Source organism: Eumetopias jubatus, unplaced genomic scaffold (assembly GCF_037043125.1).
Source record: "Eumetopias jubatus isolate StellerSeaLion01/CBP00866 unplaced genomic scaffold, mEumJub1_p1.0 scaffold_8, whole genome shotgun sequence".
Classification (NCBI taxonomy): Eukaryota; Metazoa; Chordata; class Mammalia; order Carnivora; family Otariidae; genus Eumetopias; species Eumetopias jubatus.
The window spans coordinates 52,763,891-52,790,602 of record NW_028274814.1 but is presented as its reverse complement, the minus strand read 5'-3'; the positions used below and the strand labels follow the sequence as shown (position 1 = coordinate 52,790,602).

Below are 26,712 nucleotides of genomic sequence, written 5' to 3'. Positions count from 1 at the left end.
AGTGTGAGGCAGATGAGTTTCCACATGTATGCAACAGGATTCATGTAATACAATATAAGTTTGGAGGAAGAGCCTAACTAGCCTCTAAATAATTAGACAAACACATCAGATTTGGCTACACTGGGCTACCGTGAACATTTAAATACTTGGGTCTCCTCTCCTGTGCTCCCCCACGTTAATGTGCAAAAAACCTTATGAAACTTTAGCATGGAGTTGTGAAATTCAAAGCAAAGATCTTACTTATTTTTTCATTAGAAGGGTGGGAGTAAAAAAATCACCAAGTTCAAAACACTGACATAAGTTGCATTCAAGGAGGGTAGTCATGCCTGTTACAGACTTTAAAACAATGGATGAGCGAGTATTCTTACATCACAGCCCTGAGAAGGAGAAAACTCTAAGACATACTGGTTATTTTGCTTCGGCATGCGACGTGAAAAAAATTCGGGTTGGAATCTGCTTGCTTCTGGTGGAGATGTGTGAGAGGTTCACTTTCTTTGAAGTCGTCTGCAATATGATCCCCTTTTGCACTGTCAAGCTTGGCTATCCCAATTACCAGGCAGCCATTTTGAACTTGTGTTTTATTGGAACTTCAATACTTAGCCCTATGTTTGTGGGATGGCTTGCTGATGTCTGTCTAGGAAGAAACAAACTGGTATATGCTTGCTTATGTCTACATTTTCTAGGTGAGTGACCTCTTCTGACTGGATCGTTTTGCAACTTAATTGAATAGATTTTTGTTAGAGTTTTTACTCTCTCTTATCCTAATCTTGCTCTTAGTGTAAAATGTGTTAAATGAAGTAAGAATGTTGTTTCAATTTACTTTGTTCTCTGTATCATTTGAAGGACGCTAGTAAACGTATGTGCATATGTGTGTGTGTGGATGCTTTGGATGCTTTGATGCCTATATTGTTGTACTGATTGTATTTTATGGTAATTAGCTCTTTACATACCTGTCTTCTGTACTCCTTCAAACACCCTCCTTTTCCCCCTTCCTACCCCAAGCCCAAATTCATGACAAATTCTATGTGAAACATGAAGTTCATTTGCTTCACAACTAAGATGAAATGTGCTAAAAAGGTTTTTGAAGTTCAGGTAGAATAATTGAAGAATGTTTTCATCAAAAGGTGGTTTTTAATTAGTCATAGAGTAAGATTGTATATGGAGGTGTGATTTCTATATTATGAACTATGGCTACATGCTAAATAAATGAGTGAATCCAAATGTTACACTAAACTTCTTTACATAGAGAAAAATAAATGTATCTACAAAACTTTGGGAGTGAAGTGATCCTGGGAAATGTTGGGGAAATATCAAGATTGTTTGATAAGGTATAGAAAGTAAGTTGATGAACAGTTTAGAATTTGGGGCTAAAAAGTTCAAGTTGTTCTTCTGGACAACAAGGAGTCACTGAAGATATATGAAAAACATCTGGGAAATGTTTTTCTTCAATAAAGAGGATAGGAAACCACAGTGAGAGGTTAAATAGAGGGAGACCAGAACATCTCAGGAGGACGGTCTAGGAGAAGTGTCAATCCAGGACAGACCATGTGGAAAACCATAAAAACTTGGCAACTAAACAAGAGCACAAATATGATGGAGGAACAAAAATTAACTCCAAGTTTCTGAGCTGAGGAACTTAGGAAGCTAGTATGTGGTTCACTGATACTGTGAAATGTAACAGAAATGCAGGTTTGGGGGGACATGGGAGGAGATAAATGAGGAAGGGGTGGATATCGGGTATTCAACATATCCCCCAATTTCAGACAGGTGATAAATTACCATTCACCATTCATCAGTTAGAGTGTGATTCAAACTTATAACTCTTTACTGCGTCAGCTTTGTTAAGTAAAAATGAAGTTACGGCATGGCAAATATTCAGTCAACATTCAACAAATATTCTTCAGTGACCACTCTGGCCTTATCCCAGGATCTGGGAATGCAACAGAAAAGAAAGCAGTCTCTTGTCTGCCAAAGTTGACTTTCCAGTGTGGGAAAGAGAAAATAAACAAGCAAATGATATTATGTCAGGTGCTCAGGAGTGTTACAATGAAAAATATAGGTGGGTAAGGGGGAGACAGGGCAGACTAGACAGAAACATGGTTGCTGTTCTGTATCAGAGAATGTTTTCTGATAAGAAGACATTTAAGCAAGTGTCTGAATGATTTACTCTTCTTGTCTTGGTAACAGGCCATACCCATGGCACTTGGCAACTTCTTATTTAACATGGCAATTCCTATCAGTCTAAATTCCTGCATAACCCATCAGACTAGGCCTGAGTCCCAGTTTTAGAATTTGACAAATAAAAGACCTAAATCAACTCCATATCCATTCATTTTCTTATGAAAAGCCATTTCCTTGTGCCCCCCACTCACGGCTGCCATCAAATTCCAACCAGTCACTGAGTATCGGAGGTTCTATCAAAAATATGTCTTCTGTTTCAAATGTTAACCCTTAGCTCAAAAATGCAGTTTTCTTTTTCTTGACCATCACAATGGCCTATTTACTGGGCTATCAGAGGTCAGTATGACTCCAATCCATATACCTTTCTACTAACAACACTAAGAATAAATAAGAATAAATCTATATATAGCTATATAAATCTATAGAATAAATCTACATATCGGCTCTATTATCTAAAAAACAAAATCCAGTTTAGTACATAAGAACCTTTACAATCTGTCCCAAATTTATCTTTCCAGACTTTTGTCTCAGTATATGACCTCAACCATGCTGAACTTTTGCTTGCCTCTAATCCCCTACCCTACTTCTCTACTTACGCTTTCTTTCTATGCCGGAAATTGTCAACCTTCCTTTATCTTTCTACTCCATAGCCAAGACTTGAAAAATCCTGTCCTTCCTTCAAGACCCACCTTGCTCAACCACATTCTAATCATACCTCTATAATTTCACTTACCACATCATAATCTAATTTCCACCTGAATGTCTGTCTTCTCTGATGGACTCATTAGCTCCTGGAGAGCACACCAGGGGACTCCAACCACCCAGCAAAGGATATGACGCATCCTGGTGTTTTATACAGAGCTACCAAGTATGTGTGCTGATTTTGGAGGACACAATACAGCACACGTCAGAGAGGAGACTTCCTCTCATACATGTCATAGACTTGTATCTTTATTACTTCAATTTTACAACAGATAAAAACAAAGTTTTGATCTAATGAAATCAGTATATTATGACGTTTCCTCAAAAGATGGAAGTAGGGTGTCTTTCTAATTTACACAAAGGAACTACTAAGAGTGCTTTGTCTTTAAGTATATGGTTGCTGCAAGAAGTCACTCCTCTGCCCACCCCCTCTGGATAGCCCTTAGCCTCGCCAGGCCTCACATCACACTTCCAGAGACGAGGAGGATCGAGTGGCAGAGAGAAGTAGTTGGCATCATATCTGGCCCAACTTAAATTGAAACATTTCAAACTCAGTAATTTAAAGGACTGGCTCTCATGGTAAATCAATTTGTTACCACATATTGAGTGCATATATTCTTCAGATTATAAAAGCCACTGTAAGGGAGATAAAACATTAGACCCAATTTCTGCCTCTAAGGAACTTATAGTCCAATTGAGAAAACTAACCACATACAGCCACCGTATAAAAAATCATATGAAAAATATGAATGTTAAATTAGTAAAGCCCAGATTATATCTGGGTTACTCTGTAACATTGGGCAAGTCCCTTAAACTCACCGAACCTGGATTTTTTTTTTTTTTTTTGGAAAATTGGAATAAGAAAATCTATCTTCTGACATCACCAAGTTTTTCCAAGATGAAACAATATAATACATATAAATGTTTTACAGAATTTAAAGAGCTGCACAAAAGTATGGAATTGAATCGTAATTTCTATTAAACAAGGAAAGTGTTCGAGTGTGGTCCCGCTGAGATGAAAGTGAGAAGAGGCTGGACCCCCATCCCTTGTCCCTTCCTGTCCTCCCTGCTCCTCCTCCTGCCCGTTACTGAATCACCCACCTCACCTCACCTCTGTGTGCGCCAAGATGGCTCTGCTCAGGGCCATAAGAAGTGAAAGAAATCAAAGGGCATGAAAAGGAGAAAGAGAAGTAGAAAAGGCACAGAGATCTGTGTTCTTCTTACCGCTATGATAATGTTCTCCGTAAAACATTTTCTTTAACAGGCTCCTGACAAGTCTGAGATCTTTGAGTTTTCTATCATTCTAGTGACTGAGAACAAATAACCCTTACTAACAGTGGCTTTCTCTGGGGGGTGAGATTAGAGGCATCTCTCGTTTCTTATATGATCTATATCCAAATGTTGTTAAAATGGACATGACTTGCTCATACACTCTGTGGGAGAAGATAGGTCAAGTTGAAGAGGGGAAAACCTAGGCCCCTGGATTAATTAAAACACAGAGTGAAGAAAAATTTCATGTTTAGAAAAATCATGCTGTCTCCAGAATCGCAGTGACTAACAAATATTTCAAGAAGACAATGCCATAATGATGCTCCTTTCAGAGGAAAAACCTTATTTATAATGTGGTTTGGTGATTGGGTTGGTCTGTGCCATATTTATTCTCCTTTTTTCTCTATCTACAGGCACTGCTTTGTTATCCGTGGTTGCTTTTCCCTTGGAAGATTTCTATATAGGCACTCACCACATGATTAACCATATACCAAAGGAGGAGCAGAAGAGGCTGTTCTACACAGCCCTGTTGGCCATCTGCCTTGGTACAGGAGGAATGAGAGCCATCATTTGTCCACCGGGTGCCTACAACCTTCAGGAGCGTGGATCCCAGAAACAAATGTCTTTTTTTAACTGGTAAGTTGTACTGGCTAGGAGTGAAATGAGCCTTATGACATTCCTCTCCCTTCTGGGGTTTCTCATTGTTTGCTCTCTCGTCCCATTTTGATGGTAGTAATTCGGTGTTTGTCATTGACTGGCCTGGGTCAAGTGACGACGTGACAGTGCCTGGGACAGGATTCAGCCAGTAAGTGCGGGGGGCCTATGAGTCAGGCACAGACACTGGCTTGTCATACTGAATAGAAGGTGGCTTTGGAGCCAAATAGGCCTCGACTCTACTTAACACGAGCTATCTGATCTTCTCTATAAGTCTCAGTTTAATCATTTGTGAAGGGCTATCAATAATACCTCTTCTTGGGTTTTATTAGAGGCAATAATGTGTGTCTTGCAGGCAGAGAATCTGGCACATAGTAGGGGATCATAAATGGTAGCTGTTATTAGTTCTGTCTACACCGTAAGAGGCGAATTTGGCAGAGATTATAAATTCACAGGACAGTGCAGAGAGAAGATAAAAAAAGGACAGAAAAAGTATTTTACAATTTGTTGAAACATCAGCCAGCACTTCTGTTTGGCATCCACTTCACCCTTAACACCTAAAAGAGTTTATATTCCATGAAAATCAAACTGCCTTTCTGTGAATCTTTTTCCTCCCAGTGAGTTCTTACACAGTTTTATGTGGTTTTAAGGAACCAATTTTTATTATCAAATACGAATTCAAAAAAAAATTTCAATCTTAAGGTAGAGTATTTTGTTGTTATTATTCATCAGCGAATGTCAAGTAGATATGAGAATATTCTTTTGTTCCCTCTTTTCTGTGAAATGAGTTGTCAACATTTTTCTAAATATTCTGTATTTCCAGCAATGTTAGCAATGGAAGAAATCAAGGCACAGACAGAATCAGACAAAACGTTTAAAGAAAATTCATATTTAAAGCATTAAATGAAAAAGTGTAGCATAAATAATCTCTGTATATATAACTACCCAAGGCAGTCAGTTTCTTTCTTTCCTTTTCTTTCTCTCTCCCTCTTTCTTGCTCTTTCTTCTTTCTTTCTTTTCCTTTCTTTCTTTCTTTCTTTCTTTCTTTCTTTCTTTCTTTCTTTCTTTCTTTCTTTCTTTCTTTCTTTCTTCTTTCTTTCTTTCTTTCTTTCTTTCTTTCTTTCTTTCTTTCTTTCTTTCTTTCTTTCTTTCTTTCTCCCCCCACTTCCAATTATATTAATATTACAAAGCACTCAGGCCTATTTTGGATTCAGTCCAAAATGTCAGAAAATAATGCAGTTTTACCAAAGGTGGAAGGGACTCTTTACTTCCTTATAGCAAATTCTGCCTCCTTGACCTGCCCAAAGGAGAAAGAAAAATCCTTCTTTTTTATTCTATTCGGAGGTTTTAATCCTTAATTAGCAACATCATTTTGATTAAATAAGACTCTGGAGGATTAAGACTGGAGAGCAATCAGTTGTTCTGAGAGATAGCTCTGGAGAATTTATTGTACTGTGGTCTTAGTCATTCAGAGTTGTGTTTAATCAAAGTGACATTTCTCAGTGTTGATTACAAAGGAGACATTATATGAATGAAATATTTCCTTTGGGAAAGGGAGGGACTCCCAATGGGTTTGTACTTTAGGTCTTTAAAGGGGGGATGGGGAGTGGGGTGAAAATGAATTTCTGCAGCAGTGAGGAGCCAGGCCAAATTTAGGATGAGCACATTTCAATGTGTCTTATTATTTCCTAATTTCACTAAAATCTCTAATAAAAAGAATCATGCACGGGTGCCTGGATGGCTCAGTTGGTTGAACATCTGACTCTTGGTTTTCAGCTCAGGTCATGATCACAGGGTCAAGAGATCTAGCCCACATCAGCTCCCTGCTCAGTGGGGAGTCTGTTGAGATTCTCTCTCTCCCTCTCCCTCTGCCCCTTTCCAACACACTTGTGTGCTTTCTCCTCTCTCTCTCTAAAAAATAAATAAATAAATCTCTAAAAAAAGAAAAGAATCATGCAGAATTTTTAAAACCTAACATTAAAGCACCTAGAAATGTAAGGTACCTGAGTGGCTCAGTCGGTTAAGCATCTGCTTTCAGCTCAGGCCATGATCCCAGGGTCCTGGGATTGAGCCCCATGGAACCCCACATTGGGCTCCCTGATCAGTGGGGAGTCAGCTTCTCCCTCTGCCCCTCCTTCTACTTGTGCTCTTTGTCTCTCAAATAAATAAATGGAATCTAAAAAAAAAAAAGGGCGCCTGGGTGGCTCAGTTCGTTGAGCGACTGCCTTCGGCTCAGGTCATGATCCTGGAGTCCCGGGATCGAGTCCCTCATCGGGCTCCCTGCTCGGCAGGGAGTCTGCTTCTCCCTCTGACCCTCTTCCCTCTCGTGCTCTCTATCTCTCATTCTCTCTCTCTCAAATAAATAAATAAAATCTTTAAAAAATAATTAATTAATTAATTAATTAATTAATTTAAAAAAAAAGCACCTAGAATTGTGCATGAGGAATCAAGGTCTTACTCTTTCATGTGCTAAAGGACTCTCTGGATAGTAAGCTTCTTGAAGGCTGAATCTGGTTGTTTCTGTTTTTGGCGGGGGTGGGGTTAAGTTTATAGTACCAGGCTACAGGGAAACTGCTATGGGTAGCTGCTTTTTGTAATTTATGGAAAAGAATATTAACTCTATTGCTGTATGTACTGCAGGGTGGGTGGCAAGATGGACAGAGACCCTACGGGGCAGCCAGAAAGCTGAAAGGATCCTGACTCTGTCACAGGAGTTTTCTACTTTTTGGCAAGTCCCTTGACCTCTCTGGGTACCAGTCCCTCATCCACAAAATGGGAATAAACTGGACGGCGGTTTATAGCTTATATATAAAGTATCCTAGCACATCATAGGTATTCAAATTAGGGTAGCTATTGTTATTAAATGACAAATCAGCTAAAATCATTGTCTAAATTCTGGGCAAGAGGGAACACATTTAAGAGGAGCCCATCTTTAAATGGGCAGTGCCTTAATTTAAAATCTATTTCTCCATGTCAAAAATGCCTCTAGAAAATACAAGCTTCGTTAATATAATGAATTTCAGTAGTATCTTAAAAAACAGCATACCACTTGAATCTGTAACCACTTGAAGGCTGCATCCAGTTCTATTTTCAGCACAGATGTCAGATGTTCCTAGTTACAGGACCTTTAATGAGATGTGTCATTGCATCTATACCACCTAAAGCTTCCCAGTGATTATGTTAAATAGTATAGACTGGAAGTCTCGAACATTGAAACACCACTTCCGAGTAGAGCTGCCAAATGTAGGTGAGAAAACCACTCCTAGCCAACATTACCATCTGGTACTGGATCTTCCTCAACTATGTACCTTATTGAAAGAATAAAACTAAACTCCCTAAAATCAAGAGGCATAATAATCTTCCAACATCCTTGTGCCGTTATCTAGATTAGAACCTGGCTCTTCCAGCATTTTCCAAAATCTGAGGTGTGCAATTAAGAGTCACCACACTGGAGATTTTCTAGGTAAATACACCTGTGCAGTATCTTTTCTGGAAGCAAAAAGAAAGGTGGATAATTAAGTCTGTCTATAACCATAATTTTAAATTCTACTGCAATTAACTTCAAATCTTGCTTCCACATTTCTCTACTTACTTCACCTGGTAATTTGCATCCAATCTGCATATCATAGTCTGTTCCTAACTAGTTACCAGAGTGAATTATACATGATTTAAAAGTCCAAATAGAATATTGGTAGAGTTCTTGAAAAAAATCTGGAGACTAACTTATTCTATCCCAGAAATTTTGAATATCTGGTACTCAGACTGACTCTACATAATATTTGTCTCACACTAAAATATTCTGATGTTAATACTTACTTGAATTTAATAGCTTTTTCTTAAGGAAACACTAAAGGTAAAAATTTATTATCCCACGGAATGTTTTTTCAGAAGCTGTTTTAATATTCACTTGAGTGTTGCTTGAAAGCAGCGAGTCTCAATCTTAGATGGACATAAAAGCCAACTGAGGGCTCTTAAAAATACTGATTCCTGGGCCTTGGCATCAAAGGTTCCATATATATTGGTTTGAGGCGAGATCCAGAGACCAGGAATATTTTTTTTTTTTTTTAGCTGCCTAAGTAGTCGGGTTTAAGAACTACTACTCTCAAGCAGTTGTCTGATTTTGAGAATCACTTAAGGGTTTTATTTTAAAATGTTTCCTAGACCCCACCCACAACTTCCAAGATCAGAATTTCCTGGAAGCATAGCTGGGAAATGTATACCACTTTTATCACGTGCTTCAGAATTTTGAAAACAATTCCAGAGATATAAGGAAAGGGGATACTAAGGTGGTCTAGAGATAACTTTGAAAAGAAATGGAAGTGAACATTGTTTGAGTGCACATACCAGATGCTAGGCAACTTTGAAAAGTTTTGACAATTCATAGCTATTTTTCACCATACTTAGAAATCTATCTGATTGAGAAATTCTACCTAATCCTTGAGAAGAGAAATGAAATATGAATCTACTTAATTCTGCAATAGTAAAATCATAATTTGTAAGGTACATTTCAGCCAACAAAATGAAAGCAGTTCATGGAATAATTGTATTAATACTCAAAATATCATCTGAGTTGCATACTGAGGAATAGCCTGTAAATAGCTTTAACAAAAAAAAAAATCACTAAACCTTCCAAAATTCTATTTGCATGGGTTCTAGCCAAGCTTAACAAATGCTTCCCACCCACTCTAAATACAACAGACACCTCCTTCTTTACTTTTGCCAAAGTTGTAAGCTTCCGGGAAATACACTCAGAATTCCTCTCCAACATATAATTGTGGAAACCAAAGAAAATTGAGGAAAAAAAGAAAGAAAGGCAAATTTCTTACATGTCCTACTGTTCCTTCTTTTTCTTAAGCCCTGCTTGGTCGCTTTTCAACTTGGTAGGTACATGACTAGGGACTTACTTTCATCAGTAAACATGCAGTGGTCTAAAAATCTTAAATAAAGGAAATAAGAAAATGATATACAGGAACAACTGTTAGGGTTAGGATGTTGGCAAAAAAAGGAGGGGGGAGGGAGGACCCAAGAGAGAAAGGGAATGAGAGTAAGTTAAAAGAAGCAAAGGCAAGGAGAGCAAGAGAGAAAGAGTGAGACATTCTCCTAAATTTCTTAATTAAAAATATACTTTTTTACTTTAATCGTGCTGTCTATTCACCAAAACCAACACTCTTCCTTTATTAAATGCCTTTTCTTTAACTGCAGTGTTGAAAAAAATTATAGATAAAAAGTATCTAGAACTGCAAAATTTCCATTTGCTTCTTCTTTCTCAAATTCATGGCCACCAGAGTATTCTTTGAAGTACTTCAATGGGTCAATGGTTATGCTAAAAAAAGCAACCATTGACAACCACCATCCACCAGGAAATCAGCATCCAAGTGTTTCCTTGACTTTTCTAAACAGTTCAATTTTATCCCATTGAAGAACCACAAATCCCCTGGTGAATTATCTCAATATTGCTCAGTGCAAAATAAAATATTCTCCCTGAACTCTGTACATTGTCCACTACAACCACAGAGACCTGAGAGCTTGCCTTTCCTCTTGGTATCTTCTTGGGTTAAGAAAAGCCAATTTAAACCATTTTCCCTAAAATCACTGAAAATAACTCACGTATGTCAAAATGGGGCAGCCTAAGAAATAACAAAGTATTTGAGCGACTTTAATCATGATTACTAAATAAGTTAAGGCGAATGTTTAAAAGAAATAATCTCAAAAGGATTGCTGAGGTTTGCAGCAACAAGTTTCTTTTCCTTATTTGTATTCAATACCATAGACCCACGAAAACAAACAAACAAAAAAATTGGACTTATATGTACTCCCAGTTATTTGCAGTTCCCAGTCTGTATTTAAAAGTAGACTAAAGAAACATATTTTTATGGCTGCTTTCAATTTTCCTTAATCACTGGTATTTATTTTGCTTTAGTGCCTTGCTCTCTGACTTTCTGTGTGAGAGGTGCTTTATATACTCAATTTGCTAGTGAGCTATGAGATGAAAGGAGTCTTAATGGTGAGTTTGAAGACTGTGGATTTTTATTTCTTTTATTTTTTTACAGTTGATACATATACAATTTCACCTTTAATTATCTATGGCTTATCCTGTCCATGGATCAATAAAGACATATAGAAAACATGCCTGTACTAGGTAATTCTTCCAGAAAATTACACAATCAAATAGGTTGGATGGCATTTGTTAAAATACATTTAGTACTTAGTGTGAAATCTCTTCCTATATATAGCTAGTCAACACTATAATTCTTTTGTTTCTAACTACCTTTCACAAGATTTAAGTCTTGGAATAATTGTAATTTTCCTTGACCCTCTTTAGAGCGATTTAGTTTACATCACCATGTGGTGTTCTGAGGAGCCAGACAACGTCCTCTTGGATTTTCTCAGCAATATTGAACATTTAAAAAAAGAGTTTCCTACAGATTGAAAGAACTATAACACTGAGGTAGCTCCAGCTTCTCTCAGTTGCTTCAGCCACAACTCAAGCATGCAGCTTGCAACAGCATAACAGGATGACCCAAGACTGAGCCTGGGAACTTCATCCAGTTGTCCTACAAAACTCTAGCTTTGTGTCTCGCCTGCACTGTGACAAGTTTCTGGTAGTGGATTATAGTAAACCAGTTTCCTCAGCATGGCCATGTTTGATGTTTGATTACTTTCCTAGGTCAATTATTGAAAATTTGTTTTTGTATGTCCTTGGTTGATCACTTGGTTTTTATGAGATGCCATGTTATTCATCAATTACTTATTTACTATCCCTATATGGTGGGCCTAGAACCATGTTATGTCCTGTGGAGACAAAGAATAAGGTGTTGCTGTCAGGGATCTTACAATCTGTGAGAAGACAAAACTGACAAAAGTGAAATCATTGCAGCACGGATTGTTTTAGAAGTTCAGAGAATTTCTATTCAAGAGAATATTGAATGAAGGAAAAGAGACTTGACATGGACTTTAGTTAAGTGAGAAAAGGTATAAATACGGGAGCACCTGAGTGGCTCAGACGGTTAAGCATCTGCCTTAGGCTCACATCGTGATCTCAGGGTCCTGGAATCAAGCCTTGTGGTGGGCTCCCTGCTCATCAGGGAGTCTCCTTCTCCCTCTCCTTCTGTCCCTCCCCGCACTTGGGCTCACTCTCTCTCTCAATAAATAAATAAATAAATAAACAAAATCTTTAAAAAAAAAAAAGTTATAGGGAGGCATCTTTGAGCTCGCCGAGTAGACACCATGAGCAAAGCTCACCCTCCCGAGTTGAAAAAATTTATGGACAAGAAATTATCATTGAAATTAAATGGTGGCAGACATATCCAAGGAATATTGTGGGGGTTTGATCTGTTTATGAATCTTGTGATAGATGAATGTGTGGAGATGGCAACTAGTGGGCCATAGAACAATATCGGAATGGTGGTGATAGGAGGAAACAGTATCATCATGTTAGAAGCCTTGGAACAAGTATAAATAATGGGCGTGTTCATCAGAAGAAATCAACTGCTTCCACGTGTCTCCTCTCCACAATACCTGTCTTACTACAATGTAGAAATCAGGTCGTGTGCATTTTCATATTGAACTTTTTTGTTAAATAAACTTTTATGAGTCAAAAAAAAGTTATAGGGATGGAAATGAGCAACCATGTTTATAAGACAGCAAAGGGGCAAGGCTAGCTGAGCACATGTCTCATTTCCAAATATACATCACACATCTATTTCCCTCTCTCCCTTGATTTTGCTACCCCCACTCCAGTTCACTCCTAGCTCTCCTCCAGACTACGGTAGCTGTGATTGGTCTCCTTACCAGGCCCTGTGCATAGATCTGAAACAATAATCCTTTCTTTTATCCATGTAAAAGAAGATCATTTCAGGGGCACCTGGGTGGCTCAGTCGTTAAGCGTCTGCCTTCGTCTCAGGTAGTGGTCCCAGGGTCCTGGGATCGAGCCCCGCATCTGGCTCCCTGCTCAGTGGGAAGCCTGCTTCTCCCTCTCCCACTCTCCTTGCTCATGTTCCTGCTCTCTCTCTCTGTCAAATAAATAAAATCTTTAAAAAAAAAAGATCATTTCAGCCCCATAATCAATTGCCTTCAAATGGCTTCCCATTGTACTCTGGGATCCTGACCTGAGCCAAAGGCAGACACTTAACCAACTGACCCACCCACACAACCCATAAATTCATGTCATTTGAGCACCATTCCAAAGAGAAAAAACAATATTTATAATTAATAATATATAAAACGTGGTGAGAAGCATGAGTGAAAGGTAATTTCAAATGTTAAAGCTTATATTAATGAGGAAATGGTGGTGTCATGAACTTAGACCTGGAAAGAAGTATAAAAAGAACACATACTCAAGTTAACCTCTTCTTAGAGGCTGCACCAGGACAGATGGTTCCTACTCATGGCTCTGCAATAACACAGCTGTGAGAATTCAATTGAATCAGTTCAGGTCTCCAGTGCTACAATATCTTCTCTGAAACAGACTTGGAAAATTCTTGTGACCTTGGGTTAGGGGAAAATTTCCTAGATACAACACTAAAAGCATAATCCTTAAGAGGGAAAAAAATATTAATATTTGGGCTTCATCAAAATTAAAAATTTATGCTCTCCAAAAGACACTGTTAAGAAATGAAAAGACAAGACACAGACTGAGAGAAAATATTTGGTAATCATATATTTGATGAAAGACTTGCATCCAGAATATATAAAGAACTCTTAAAATTCAATAAAAAGAAAATAAACAACCTTGTTTTGCTTTAAAGTGGCAAAAGTTTTGAACAGCAATTTCACCAAAGAAGATATATAGTCATTAGGGAAATGCAAAATAAAACCACAATAGGATACGAACACACATCTATTAAAACCGCTAAAATTAAAGACTGATCATACCAACTGTTGGCCAAAATGTATTAGAGATATTCGAAGGAGTTATTAGAACTCTCATACACAGGTTGCACTTGGTGCAAAATGTTACAATTACTTGAAAACCATTTGGAAATTTCTTAAAATGTTAAATATTCATCTACTATACCATCTAGCCATTACACTCCTAGGTTTTTTTCCCCCAAAGAAAATGAAAGTCTATATCTATATGAAGACTGGTACGTGAATGTTTATAAGAGCATTATTTGTAATAGCCATAAGTTGAAAAAACTGTCCATCAACAGATAAATAGATAGATGAATTGTGTTATATTTATGTAATAGAATACTTTTTGGCAATATGAAGGAATGAACTGATAAAAGAAAAAAAACATGGATCAATTTCAAACTAATTATGCTAAATGAAAGAAGCCAGATAAAAAGAGTACTTTTTTATTCAGTACACTCCACACCCAACATGGGCTTGAACTCACCACCCTGAGATTAAGAACCACAGGCTTCTGGCAACTGAATCAGCCAAGCACCTATGTTCATGACCAACCTCAAGTGGCCCCTTAGCATTACCTAGCAAGTAACCGGTATACAATCTTTCTCCTCCTCCTCCTTTAAATGAGTTCAAACCTCTTTTCTCCTCAAACCTTCAATATCCTCTCCCCATAGCCATTCTTACCGGTTGACTCTGTTTCCTCTTTCACTTAGAGGAAGAAAGAAAAAGGAAGGTAAGGGAAAGGGGAAGGGAGGGGAGGGGAAAGGAGAGGAGAGGAGGGAAGGGAAAGGGGGGAAGGGAAAGCAAAGGGATGGAAAAGGAGGGGAGGGGAGGGGAGAGGAGGGGAGGGGAGGGAAGAAAGGAGGGTAGGAGGGAGGGAGGAATGAAGGAAGAAAGGAGGGTAGGAGGGAAGGAGAGACAGAGAGGAAGGGAGGGAGGAAGGAAAGAAGGAAGAATGGAATAATTAGAACATGCAGAGGAAATGCCATAGGATGAGCCTGAGTGGTCACACTCTTGACAGACCCATCCCCTAGCGTCTGGGCAGAACCTGTGACCTGCCTCCTCTCAATAGAATATGGCAGAGACAACAGGATATCAACCCCTGATTATGTTGTTATATGGCAAAAGTGAAGGGATTTTGCAATATAATTAAAGTCTCTAGGGGCACCTGGGTGGCTCAGTCAGTTAAGCATCCGAGTCTTGCTTTTGGCTCAGGTCATGATGTCAGGGTCATAGGGTCGAACCCCTCAGGCTCCTTGCTCAGCAGGGAGTCTGCTTGAGGCTCTCTCTCCCTCTCCCTCTGCCCCTTCTGCCACTCGCACACTCTCTCTACCTCTCTCTCTCTCTAAAATAAATAAAATCTTTTTTTAAAAATGTCTCTAATAATTTGATTTTAAATTATTCAAAGAAGAGATTATCCTGGAATCCTGGGTGGGCCTGATCTAACCAGGTAGGCCCTTTAAACCTTAGTGATAATCTATTAGTGTTTGCCCAACTGAAAAATTTATCAAAACTCATAAAACTATATATTCAAGCAGGTATTTTATTGTATTTAATTTAACCTCAATAAATTTGTAAAATTAGTGTTAAGACCCCTCCTCTGCAATGGGATTCTAATAGCAGGGATTTAGACCCAGTGAAAGGTTGAGAGACATAGATTATGTCCCCAAAATTACAAACCAGACTACTGCTATAGGTACTATTCATTAGACATATTTGATTAAGTATTGTCTATGGCTTCTCTAGTACCACGACACTTTTTTAAAAAAAAAGAAGTCTAATAAACAATATTCGCAAATTCTAGTTCAGCTAACAGGCCACCACCTCATAGCTTACATTTATATCAAAGCATTAAAATTAGCAATTGTTCTCTGAAGTAACTGAATGGTCTTTTTATTTCTGTCTGTCTGTGTATCACAGGTTTTGTTGGATCATGAACCTGAAAGCAACTGTTGTCTTTCTGGGAATATCTTACATCCAGCACTCAGGGGCCTGGGCCCTGGTTTTACTCATTCCTTTTATGTCTACACTTATGGCTTTGATAACTCTTCATATGATGCACTGTAACTTGATTTATCAGCCAGAAAAATGTAAGTAAATCATACTTCACGTTAATTTTTTTATTTTTATGGTTTTCTTGATCTACTTGATCATCTTCATCTTTGATCCCCTGTAACTTCTCTTTCAACTCACAGAATTTGGGGATTTTGCTAGCTACTACGCTTGAGAGCAACAAAATCTGCAAGAATATCAACAATCTGTAACATCTTTTACGTTTCCCTTGTTCAAAACAGTTTAATAATTGGATGTTTTAAACAAAAACAAAAGTAAAAAAAAATCATGTATGCACGCTCAGCTTCAACTATCATCAACTCCACTCACTCTCTCCCCATCCCACCTGGTAATTTTGAAGCAATAATATAATATTATAGCATTTCTAAGTGAAATAAGGCAGTCAGAGAAAGACAAATACCCTACAACCATACCACTCAGATGTGGAATTTAAGAAAGAAAACAGATAAACATATGGGAAGGGGGAAAAGAAAAAAAGGAGGAAAGGAAACAAAACATGTATTTAGACAAAGATAGAGAAGAAACTAAGGGTGGATGGAGGGAGATGGGTAGGGGATGGGCTAGATGGGTGATGGGTATTAAAACATGCACTTGTTGGCATGAGCACCGGGTGTTGTATGTAAGTGATGAATCACTGAATTCTACTCCTGACACCAATATTGCACGATATGTTAACTAAAATTTAAATTAAAAAAATTAAAAAGTTAAAAATAAATATGATAGTATTTCATTTGTGTGCAAGTGTGTAAATGACATACTTTTCTAAAAAACATATTCACAATGTCATTATTACATACACACACACACAATGAAAGAGAGAGAATTTAATACCATTGAGTATCTGCTCACTGTTAAAATCTGTTTCCATTTTTTAAATTTGTGTATTTTGTTTCATTTGAATCAAATCCAGATAAGGTCCATACATTCCAAATGGCAGATATGCCCCTTACATCATCTATATTCCTCTTTCATTTCTGTTGGTTTTTTTTTTCATTTTTTTAAAGAAGTCTGAACATTCCACAGAGCATTTCTCATAGTCTGGATTTCACTGATTATATCCACATGTTGTCACGCAACAGGTGTTTCTCCTTCTTAATTCCTTTTAATTATCTGAAAGACCTAGATGCTTGATCAGATTAAGATTTTTTTTTTACATAATTCCTTCATAGATGGTTTATGTACTTCAATGAAGAGGAGAGATGTCTGATTATCTGTTTTTACAGTATCAGCACCCACTATAATTTCTGCTTAAGTCCATACTCCACTGTGGGTTGCAAGGCAGTGATAGTCTATATTTATTCCTCCATTATTAGCTGAAGTAATTCTATAGAGAGAAATAACTCCTCATTAACTACTCAGTTACACAGAAGTATAGTTTATATAAGAAAAAGAAGACAAATGTTTAATTCTTTTCCTCTATTTTTTAGACTTTCAAATTAATGAGTCGAGATACAATATCTTCCAGAGGTGACCTGTTGGATGATTTTTTTAAACTATTATTATTAATTTATGGACTTAAAATTTTCAATAAGTTTTGATCCACTGCAGTTGTCGACGCTCAAACTGTTCCATATTTGGGCAGTGAGGTCCTCTTTGTGCTAGTGTCTGACTCGAGTCCTTCAGACAAGCCTCTGTTGTCTTTAGTGGCTTTCTTGCTTTCTGGTATAACAGCATATTCTATGGTCATCATTTCCTTCCCTGAACTTGGAATCATCTTTCTCCAAAAAAAAAATGGCGTTTCCTTTCCATGGATATTGGTATTTAGAGACTATAATCTTAGCTATGGGGATGCTTGATGCTACTTAGTCTATCATAGTTCCTGGACTTTTCTGTGCACAAAGCTAGAAAATGTGTGTTTTTTTTCTTTTCTTTCTAGGATAACATACATTTTGGACTATACTAATACCCTAATCAAAACCAGTGCCGAATGATCTTGCCTTATCCTATCAAACTCAGATCTTTTCCTCCTACTTCCCAGGCCAAGAATCCCAGTTCTCAATGACAGCAATACAGCCACACGTTTGCTTTCTCTCGAAGACTCAGTAGTCTTTGACACTAGCACCCCCAGTATGGTTATTGAAAACAGTTTCAAAATCCTTGCAGGGTTTTTTTTTTTCCTTTATGTTATAATGCCTAGGAGTGTACACCAAAATTATTATGTTCTAAAGTTACTTATTATAATTTCTCTCTGTCTGGTTATATCACTAACTTTATGTACAATTAAATGTATTTGTTCCATTTGTCTTTATACTTAGACATATTTTTAAAATTTAATTTTAAGTCATGGGAATAGTTTCATGTATCTAAAATTCATGTAGAAAACAAAGTCTCTTTATATTCCTATATCCTCTCCTATTCCCTTAGGCGTCTATTTACATATTTTAAAGAATTATCTTTCCAATTTATGTAATAAGGGAAAATATTAAAATCGTTTATGTGTGTGTGCATATGTCTCCATGTATGTATTTTCTCCCCTTCTTATATAAGCAATAGCATATTATTCACTCTTCTCACCTACTTTTCTCATTTAATGTAACCTAGGGATTGCTTCATAATTGTATATAAAAATATGCCCCATTCCTTTTTATAGCTGCCTGGTTCTCTACTGGGTAATGAACCATTGTTTGTTTTACCAGCTTCATATTGACGGACATTCAGGTTGAGTTGTTTTGCTTTTGCTATGTTAGGTTGATTCTAATGAAGAGCCTGATATGATCCTCTCTTTGCATTTTTTTCCCTAGCTTAGGATAGACTCTTAGAAGTAGAATTGTTAAGTCGAAAAGTAAATCTACACACAACTTTGCTATATTTTGGCAAATTCCCTTCCATAGTGGTTGTACCATTGTGTTTCCACCAAAAATGTACGAGAATGCCTGTTTTCCCATAGTCTTTCCAACACAGTAATGTCAAACTTCTGGATTTTTGACAACTTGAGGGTGGAAAATGGTACCTTACAAAAGTTTTAATTGGCATTTCTCTTATTATGAGAAAAGTTGAACTTCTTTTCATTGCTTAGAACAATTTGTATTTCTTTCAGTGAACTACCTGTTCGTACACTAGTCCATTTTTTTCTATAGGATTGTGGACTTTTTCTTTCAATTTTTAGAAGATTTTTCTATATTGTAGATGTTAACCCTTTGTCTATGATAAAATTTGCAAATATTATTCCCCATTTATCATATATCTTTTAACTTTGATTCTTGTGTTTTTTTTTCTACACACAAGATTTTTAAGTTTGTTTTGTCCCTTTTGGTGGGGGGTTATGTTTATAATAAAATTTATTAATCTTCTCCCTAATTGCATCTAGATTTTGAATTATGTTGGAATAGTTTTCCTTACTCCCAGATTATAAAGATACTCACTCATATTTTCTTTCAGTATTCATATTCTTTCATTTTTTTTTTACCCTTACATCTCTGACCCATTCGGAAGTTGTATTAAAATAGGTTTTGGGGCACCTGGCTGGCTCAGTCGGTTAAGCCTCCGACTCTTGATTTTGGCTCAGGTTGTGGGATCAAGCCCCACATCGAGCTCCATGCTCAGCACAGAGTCTGCTTGAGATTCTCTCTCTCCCGCTCCCACTGTTCCTCCACCTGCTCTCTCTCAAATTAATGAATTAATGAAATCTTTTTTGAAAAGTAAAATTGGTTTTAAGAGTGAACTCAATTTTGGATGCCTGGATGGCTCAGTCGTTAAGCGTCTGCCTTTGGCTCAGGTTATGATCCCAGGGTCCTGGGATCGAGCCCCGTATTGGGCTCCCCGCTTTGCAGGAAGCCTGCTTCTCCCTCTCCCACTCCCCCTGCTTGTGTTCCCTCTCTCGCTGTGTCTGTCTCTGTCAAATAAATAAATAAAATCTTTTAAAAAAAAAAGAGTGAACTCAATTTTATCTTTTTTCCATGTAACTATCAAGTTATGCAAACTCACTTATTTAAAAGTCTGTATTTTCCCCAATAATTTGAGATATCAACCTCATTGTACACAGACACTTGCGTTTCTGGAGTTTCTACTCTGTTCCTTTGCTCAGTCTATTAATCTATCTTGTCTAACTCTGACCTTAATTTCTCATATATTTTCTTTTTACCACACCGTCTCTACTACCTCTCTATACAACTACTACCACTAAGAGTGATGCGATGAGTTGTATTTTTACCAGCTGAGCACCTTCACCAATGTTACTTCACTTTCACCTCCCGTCTGTGAAGTAGGTAGGAAGGGTACCGTGATATATGACAAATGGGGAATAATATTTGCAAATTTATCATAGACAAAGGGTACTGTGAATCCTTTTATAGCTCAGACTCCATATGTTTTGTTCTGCTCCTCTGGCAACTTCAGGATATCTTTGCCATTTGATCTACTATATTATGTTGAAATGATCTACTTATGGATAAAATTAGGTATTCCATTGTCTTACAAATGCTCGGAATATGGCAAATGCTCAGTGTTTGTTATTGGTAAACTCAGGGCAGAAACCAAAGCATAATTAAACTAAATGACTTACCTCACAGAAAACGACTGACATGGAACCAGAAACCAGGCCTCATTTTTCTCAGGCTAGAGCTCATTTTTTTTTTTTTATTTAAATTCAAGTTACTTAGGGACGCCTGGGTGGCTCAGTCGGTTAAGCCTCTGCCTTCGGCTCAGGTCATGATCCCAGGGTCCTGGGATCGAGTCCCACATCGGGCTCCCTGCTCTGTGGGGAGCCTACTTCTCCCTCTGCTTCTGCCTCTCTCTCTCTGTTTCTCATGAATAAATAAATAAAATATTTAAAAATAAATAAAAATAAAATAAATAAATTCAAGTTAGTTAACATACAGTACAACATTGGTTTCAGGAGTAGAATTCAGTGCTTCATCACTTACGCATAACCCCAGTGTAGAGCTCATTTTATTACAGCACATTCAAAAGCATGGAAAATTCCATCCATAGGAGCGTCTGCCCCCATTTCTCAGAGCTCTGTGGTCTGTGGATCACAGCTAAGCAGTGCACATCCTCCTGGCAATCTGTGGAATGGGTTCAATATGCAGAAAGGTATCTGAGGGATGGTCTTTGTCAGCCCGCATAGCAAAAAAGAGAAAACTGTAAAGCATAAAATTTCATGGAAAGACAACTTTAGCCATTTCTGGAGTGTGTAATTAGCACATAATTCTGGGGTTTTGTGAATACTTCCCGATTTCCTACTTAAGAATATATTTATCTGAATAAAGAAATACAATTCTTAAAGTAATACAGACATATATAATCAACTGTTCACCACCAACCTATTGTAGTCCATATGTTACATATTTTAACATATGATGAAGTAATCTTTCTTTGGAAATTCACAAGAAAAAAATTTATTAGTTGTAATTAAAAGTATAATAGAAAATGTTCCCGAGTTGTTTCCTTTACACAATACTCCATAAACTGAATACTTCGTAGTTTTCAGTTTTGTTTTGTTTTCCATTTCCAAGTTATAAGATCACCCAGCTACGATGAAGTAAAACTCTGCCTTCCCTCTAGCAAAGTATATAATCCTTATTTTGGCTTCTTCCTCTCTGATGACTAAATTGGAAATTCCTCAAAGCTGTAATTCAAAGCCATAGGTGACCTTAAAGAAATGATTTTTTATATGCTACCTTTTATTTTAAGGTAACTTTTCAAATGTGGACCATGCATTCCATTATGTTTAGCTGTCAAGCACGGCCTTCATTTGCATTTCTTCCCACTGCTATAATTTTGAGAACTGGCAGGTGACCAAAGAAGAAAAAATGTGCATCTACCATCTAGAGTGCAATGTAGGCTTTTTTTATTATAATTAAGTAGCATAGATATTCATGATTAGATCAAGGTCAGAGGAGCAGAACATCAGAGCCAAGGACTTAAAGGTAAAAGAATAGAAAAATTGCTTTCTAAAGTTTTTTTTTTAATAGTAATAGCTACAATCTTTAAGTTTTGCAATAAAACATTTAAAATAGCTCATCTGTTTTATTTTAAAATGTGCACGCCTGGTGTGTTTGCCATGCACATTTAAACTAGAGCTTGAAGTCTCAGTTGCGTTTTCATTCCTTTCTTTTTTTTCAACTTCCCATTTCTGCTCCTGGTGCAGAAAAGCAATTTGAAAATTATAATGACAATGGATTTTTTTTTAAAGAGAAGTCTACATGATACCCCAAATTATTTGTACAGAAGGCATGAATTTTCTATTAAGTCTTATGGATTAATCCACAGAGGTGGTGTGATGTTTAGATGGAGATGTTTACAACAGGGTATCTCTCCTAACATTCAGGGATAACTCCCCGGTTTGATGGGGCAATTGCTGCTCTCCTTGGGCAGGCCGTTGACTGTACCTTTCCTTTTCTTGCCCTCTCCAACTAGCTTGTGATGCCCTCCCAGGTCAGCTGATCAATTTAGGATTACTACTTCTCTGCCTTCTTTTCCCTCTGACTTAAAACCCATATAGCGCACTGTCCACTCCTTCTCAATCTCCTTGATAGTCCTTCTCTTTGCTCCTCTGATAGTCTTCTAACTGATGTGAAGCCCTAGGATTCATTCCCTGGACCCCATCTCTTCACTCCCTCTTTCCTTAAGTAATCTCTAATCCACTTTTAATGTCAACTATATACCAAACACTCAAGTTCATATCGACCTCACCTTTAAACTCATACATATATCCAACTTCTAGTCAACATTTTTTTTTATGGTAGAAAACTTTTATTTTTCAATTTAAAACATTTCTACACAGTTTACCTCCCCTCTCCCTTCATATATATATATATATATATATATATATATATATATATATATATATATACATATATATACATATATAAATTTAGGAATAAGACTTCAAATCATGGATTGACCACACATGTTTAATGCTACCTTTCAAAACCTCATTAAAATAAAAATACAAGGACAAAAAGGTATAAACGCTCAAAAATGAAAAGAACAGAAAACATGCCACTAGAAGACAAGAACTTTTCATACATTTCTTGAAGACGGGCATCGACATTTTAACTTGGTTATCTAATGGTCCTCTCAAACTTAACCTGACCAAACCCAACTCCTGATTCACCCAGCTGCAACCCAGCCCCTTTCTTGTCTTTTCCACCTCAGTGTATATCACCAACACCCAGTATTTTTAAGGGAAAAATAAGTAGTCATCCTCAAATTTTCTCATTTCTTAAACTCCACCCCCCACCGCCATCATAAAATTCCACTGGTTGTTCAAACACACATGCCATTCTGTCCACTTCTCTTCACTGCTATCACTATTCCAAGTCATCACTATCGCTTGCCCTCTCTCAGCTTTCCCTCTTGTTTTCCAAAACCTATTATCCACACCACTACCAGACTTCAAGAGTAGCTTTTTAAATGTATACATTCTACAATATCTCCCCTCTGCATAAAATTTCTTAATGCTTTCCCATAACACACTGAAGGCAAACTCCAAGCTCCTTACTTCAGCCTGTGAAGTGTGATCCTTGACCAACTTTTGGACCTCACCTCCTTCCAATCTTCTTACTAACTGAGGTACTGCCTCATTGGCCTTTATGGATCCTGAACCCCTCTCAGCTTCTTCTTTTTTTAAGATTTTTATTTTAGTTTATTTGAGAGAGAGACAGAGGCAAAGATAGGGAGTATAAGCAGGGGAAGGGGCAGAGGGAGAGAGACAAGCAGATTCCCCCCTGAACGGGGAGCCTGACCAGGGGCTTGATCCCAAGACCCTGAGATCATGACCTGAGCTGAAGTCTGATGCTTAACCGACTGAGCCACCCAGACGCCCCTCAGCTTATTTCTACCCTATTGACATGCCTGGCATATGCTTCCTCCATGTCTTTGGCCTACTTGCAGTCATTCAATCCGCAGCTCTAATTTCGGCTCTTTCTGCTCCCTCTATACTCTATATCCCATAATGAGTATCTGTCTTACCAGTCCATTTGGCTTTCATCATTGAACTTGCCTAATATTTTTCTGCTTGTTTAGTGTCTCCCCCGCCAGAAAGAAAACTCAGGGATGGGTGGGTCTTGTTCACTATTATATTCTCAGGGCCCTAAAAGCCTTTGGCACATAGTAGGTACTTAGTGTGTTGAATGAATGAATGATTGCTTATTCACATTTGTTTGGAATCAATTATGTGCCCTCCCTGTCCTAGCTAAAATTTTAGACCTCATTCATGCTCAATCATTTCTTGATCTTAACCATTTTGTTTTTGTTGTTTCATATCACCCTATCAGATATAACTTTACTTGTTTAAATAAAATTCATTTTTCAAAGTGTGTATTCAGTTGAAGCCAATGCTACTCAAAGCCTGATCCATGGAGCAGTGCTGATCAATGAACTGTTTGTTACTGATATGCAACAAAATAAATACAGACACTGAGAGAAAACATGTAGAAACATTTACAGAAAGTTAGATTCTATGTCTGTTGAATCTAATAATAAAAATATTAGGACTTATATTTTATATGTCTTTGTTTTATTCTTTAGGTATTACATTTTATGGTTACTTTAAAAATGTATTGGCCATAATGGTTGAGACTTTTTAAAAAAATTTTTTATTGTGAGACTTTTTAAAAAAAGTTTTTTTAACACAGCTAGTTTAAGAAGCAATAATCTAAACTATTTCTCTTTAGAAATAATATGATAAAGATATTTAACTATTTAATAAGATTGCAGGTATCAGTTTACCATGCATTAAGAGTAGATAATAATTCATCTTGCAACAAATAGTGATTCGCTTAAACAAAAACAGACTGATGGGTTCAAAACACGTATTCGTTATAAGCACCTGAATTTAAAAAAAAAGGAGAGGGGAAATTGGGGAGAATACCTTTGGAAATAGTCCTTCATCCTATGAATAGTGATCACCTCATCATAAAGCCTATTCGAAAGCATAGAGTAAGTTGGATTAATGCCAGTAATAACCCTCCCATCTACACAGCACTGTTTTGCAAAAGTTGAGCAGAGAACAGACTGATGAGCAACAGAGACAAGATCATAAGGAAATGTCAGGAAGTTAAGCCTCCTAGCCCAGACCTGTTCAAATTCAGTCTCCAGACTGTTCATCAAGGCATTCTCAGTTCTCATTTTACTAAAGTCTTAAGTAAACTAATTGAAATAGCTAGGAAAGTCTCATAATAGGGCAGTTCTTCCCGCAATAATAGAAAGATGTCCCTCCTCTCTCCTAAGAGACACAACCACTCACACGGGCTTCTGTTCCCTTGGCATTCTCAGTCCCTGAGCTTTTCTGGCAATAGTGACTAAGGAGAGGCAATAGTGACCACAGGTATGAACCCATAGGAGATGCAATTATTCTGACATACTTCCACTTGACCTCAACACACTTCACAGAGGCCACCAAAGAGCCACTGCTATAATCACTCTTGGTCACTACCAATTTGGGTTGGATTTGATTCAGTGACTTAGAGGTGAAAGGTTCCATATTCAATTACCAGGCCCCCAGCTTCTTCAATTAATCAAAGGCTGACATAATAGGTCTATTACAACTCTTAAAAGAGATCAAATCAATATAGTCACTCTATAACCATAAAAAGAAATATTAATAAATATTCTTTATTTAAATATAAAAACCAATACTTGATCACATTTATATGAATTTGGTTAGAATATATTTCATGGAGAATTTTATTATGGGAAATTTGAACATAAACAAAATGACCATCAGACTATACTTTGAATTTCTACAGTGGTCTTCCTTGGAGAAACTCAAACATTTTTACATTTATTATACCATTTATCCTACAACCATGGTTTGGTGTCTATGTAATTTGTGGAAGGATTTATTTGGTCAAGGGAGTACTATGAAAAATTGTAACAATTATGGTGGCACAGCTGAACTGCTAACTCAAAGTGGTGGTGGGGGGGGTCCCTTATCTGTCATTGTATCAGGAAGTCCTAATGGAGTCAAAGAAAAGGTGGAATCTGAAAAATCATAAAAGAAGCAATAGTGAGGTTGCAAATCACAAGCAGTAAGTAACTGCTAACATCTGAAGCAATAAAATGCTTCGGATGCTTAAGTGACAGCCATATAAACCCAGAGGAATCTACTGGAAAAGTCAAAAGCCAGCTAATCCAATCTCAACTTTTAGTGACACTATCAACACATATAAAGTCATTTGAAGAGTTCGAAGTTTAACTTTACGTCTGAAATTCAAGGATAACGTCAAAGCAGAGAATATATCACGCTTCATCTCCATGTCAAAATAAGAAACCACCCTCTACCTGACAAGTGAGGATTATTTATTTAACCGTTTATATTAAGAAATAGTACCAGTCCTTTGTGTTAAGACTGTAAAATAAAGTTCTGGTTGTCTTATTCACTAATGAGTTAGACTTCTAAGAGATTGTGGAATTTCTTACTTTGGTGTTTTATTTTGTCACCTTTCATTCCTTTTTAATATGTTCCCATTGATCTTACCTTTTTCATTTTTTACATTAGCTGTCAGGCACTACCTTGGGCTGGTCACCAGGATGCCAGAACCCTTGTCAGAAGCATGTTCCTTTGAATTCAGCCTCTTGGGTACTAAAACCTTTTCAGTCACTTTACTGTCCTTCATCCTTGCAATTGTCATCTTTCTGATGGACATCTCGGAAAATTGAAGAACAATTCCTTTACTAATACATAATATCTCGAATTATTTGCAGGTTGCTCCCTCCTGACAACCTTTGGTGTGTTTATTAATGCACTGAAAATATGCTGTCTGCGCTATTGCCGTCTTGCTGGAGATGTGACAAGCTGGTTAGACCATGCCAAGAAAAAAAATGGCGGTTGCTATAGTGAGCTCCACGTAGAAGATACAAAATTTTTCTTCACCCTTCTCCCTCTCTTCATTTTTCAGCTCCTCTACAGAATATGCATTATGCAGGTAAGGAAGGGTAATGAGTACTGCCCCAATAATAATAAAATGATTTTATGTGAACATTACAAATAAATATTTATTTTCACCCCATCAAACTCTTCTCGTACACTTTGTC

At 37.3% G+C, this 26,712-nt stretch overlaps 1 protein-coding gene and 1 pseudogene across 2 annotated transcripts in view; both read left to right on the top strand.

Annotated features, from left to right (window-relative positions):
• Positions 1-322: 322 nt before the first annotated feature.
• Positions 323-26,712, top strand: part of SLC15A5 (solute carrier family 15 member 5) — a 93,967-nt gene continuing 67,577 nt past the window's right edge. For both annotated transcript variants that reach the window (XM_088025559.1, XM_028119678.2), the window contains exons 1-4: positions 323-683; positions 4,566-4,788; positions 15,580-15,749; positions 26,383-26,603. In XM_088025559.1, the coding sequence (XP_087881685.1) occupies positions 323-683; positions 4,566-4,788; positions 15,580-15,749; positions 26,383-26,603 (975 nt within the window). The remainder of the gene's footprint in view (positions 684-4,565; positions 4,789-15,579; positions 15,750-26,382; positions 26,604-26,712) is intronic.
• On the top strand, positions 12,034-12,264 carry LOC114221611 (small nuclear ribonucleoprotein G pseudogene; annotated as a pseudogene).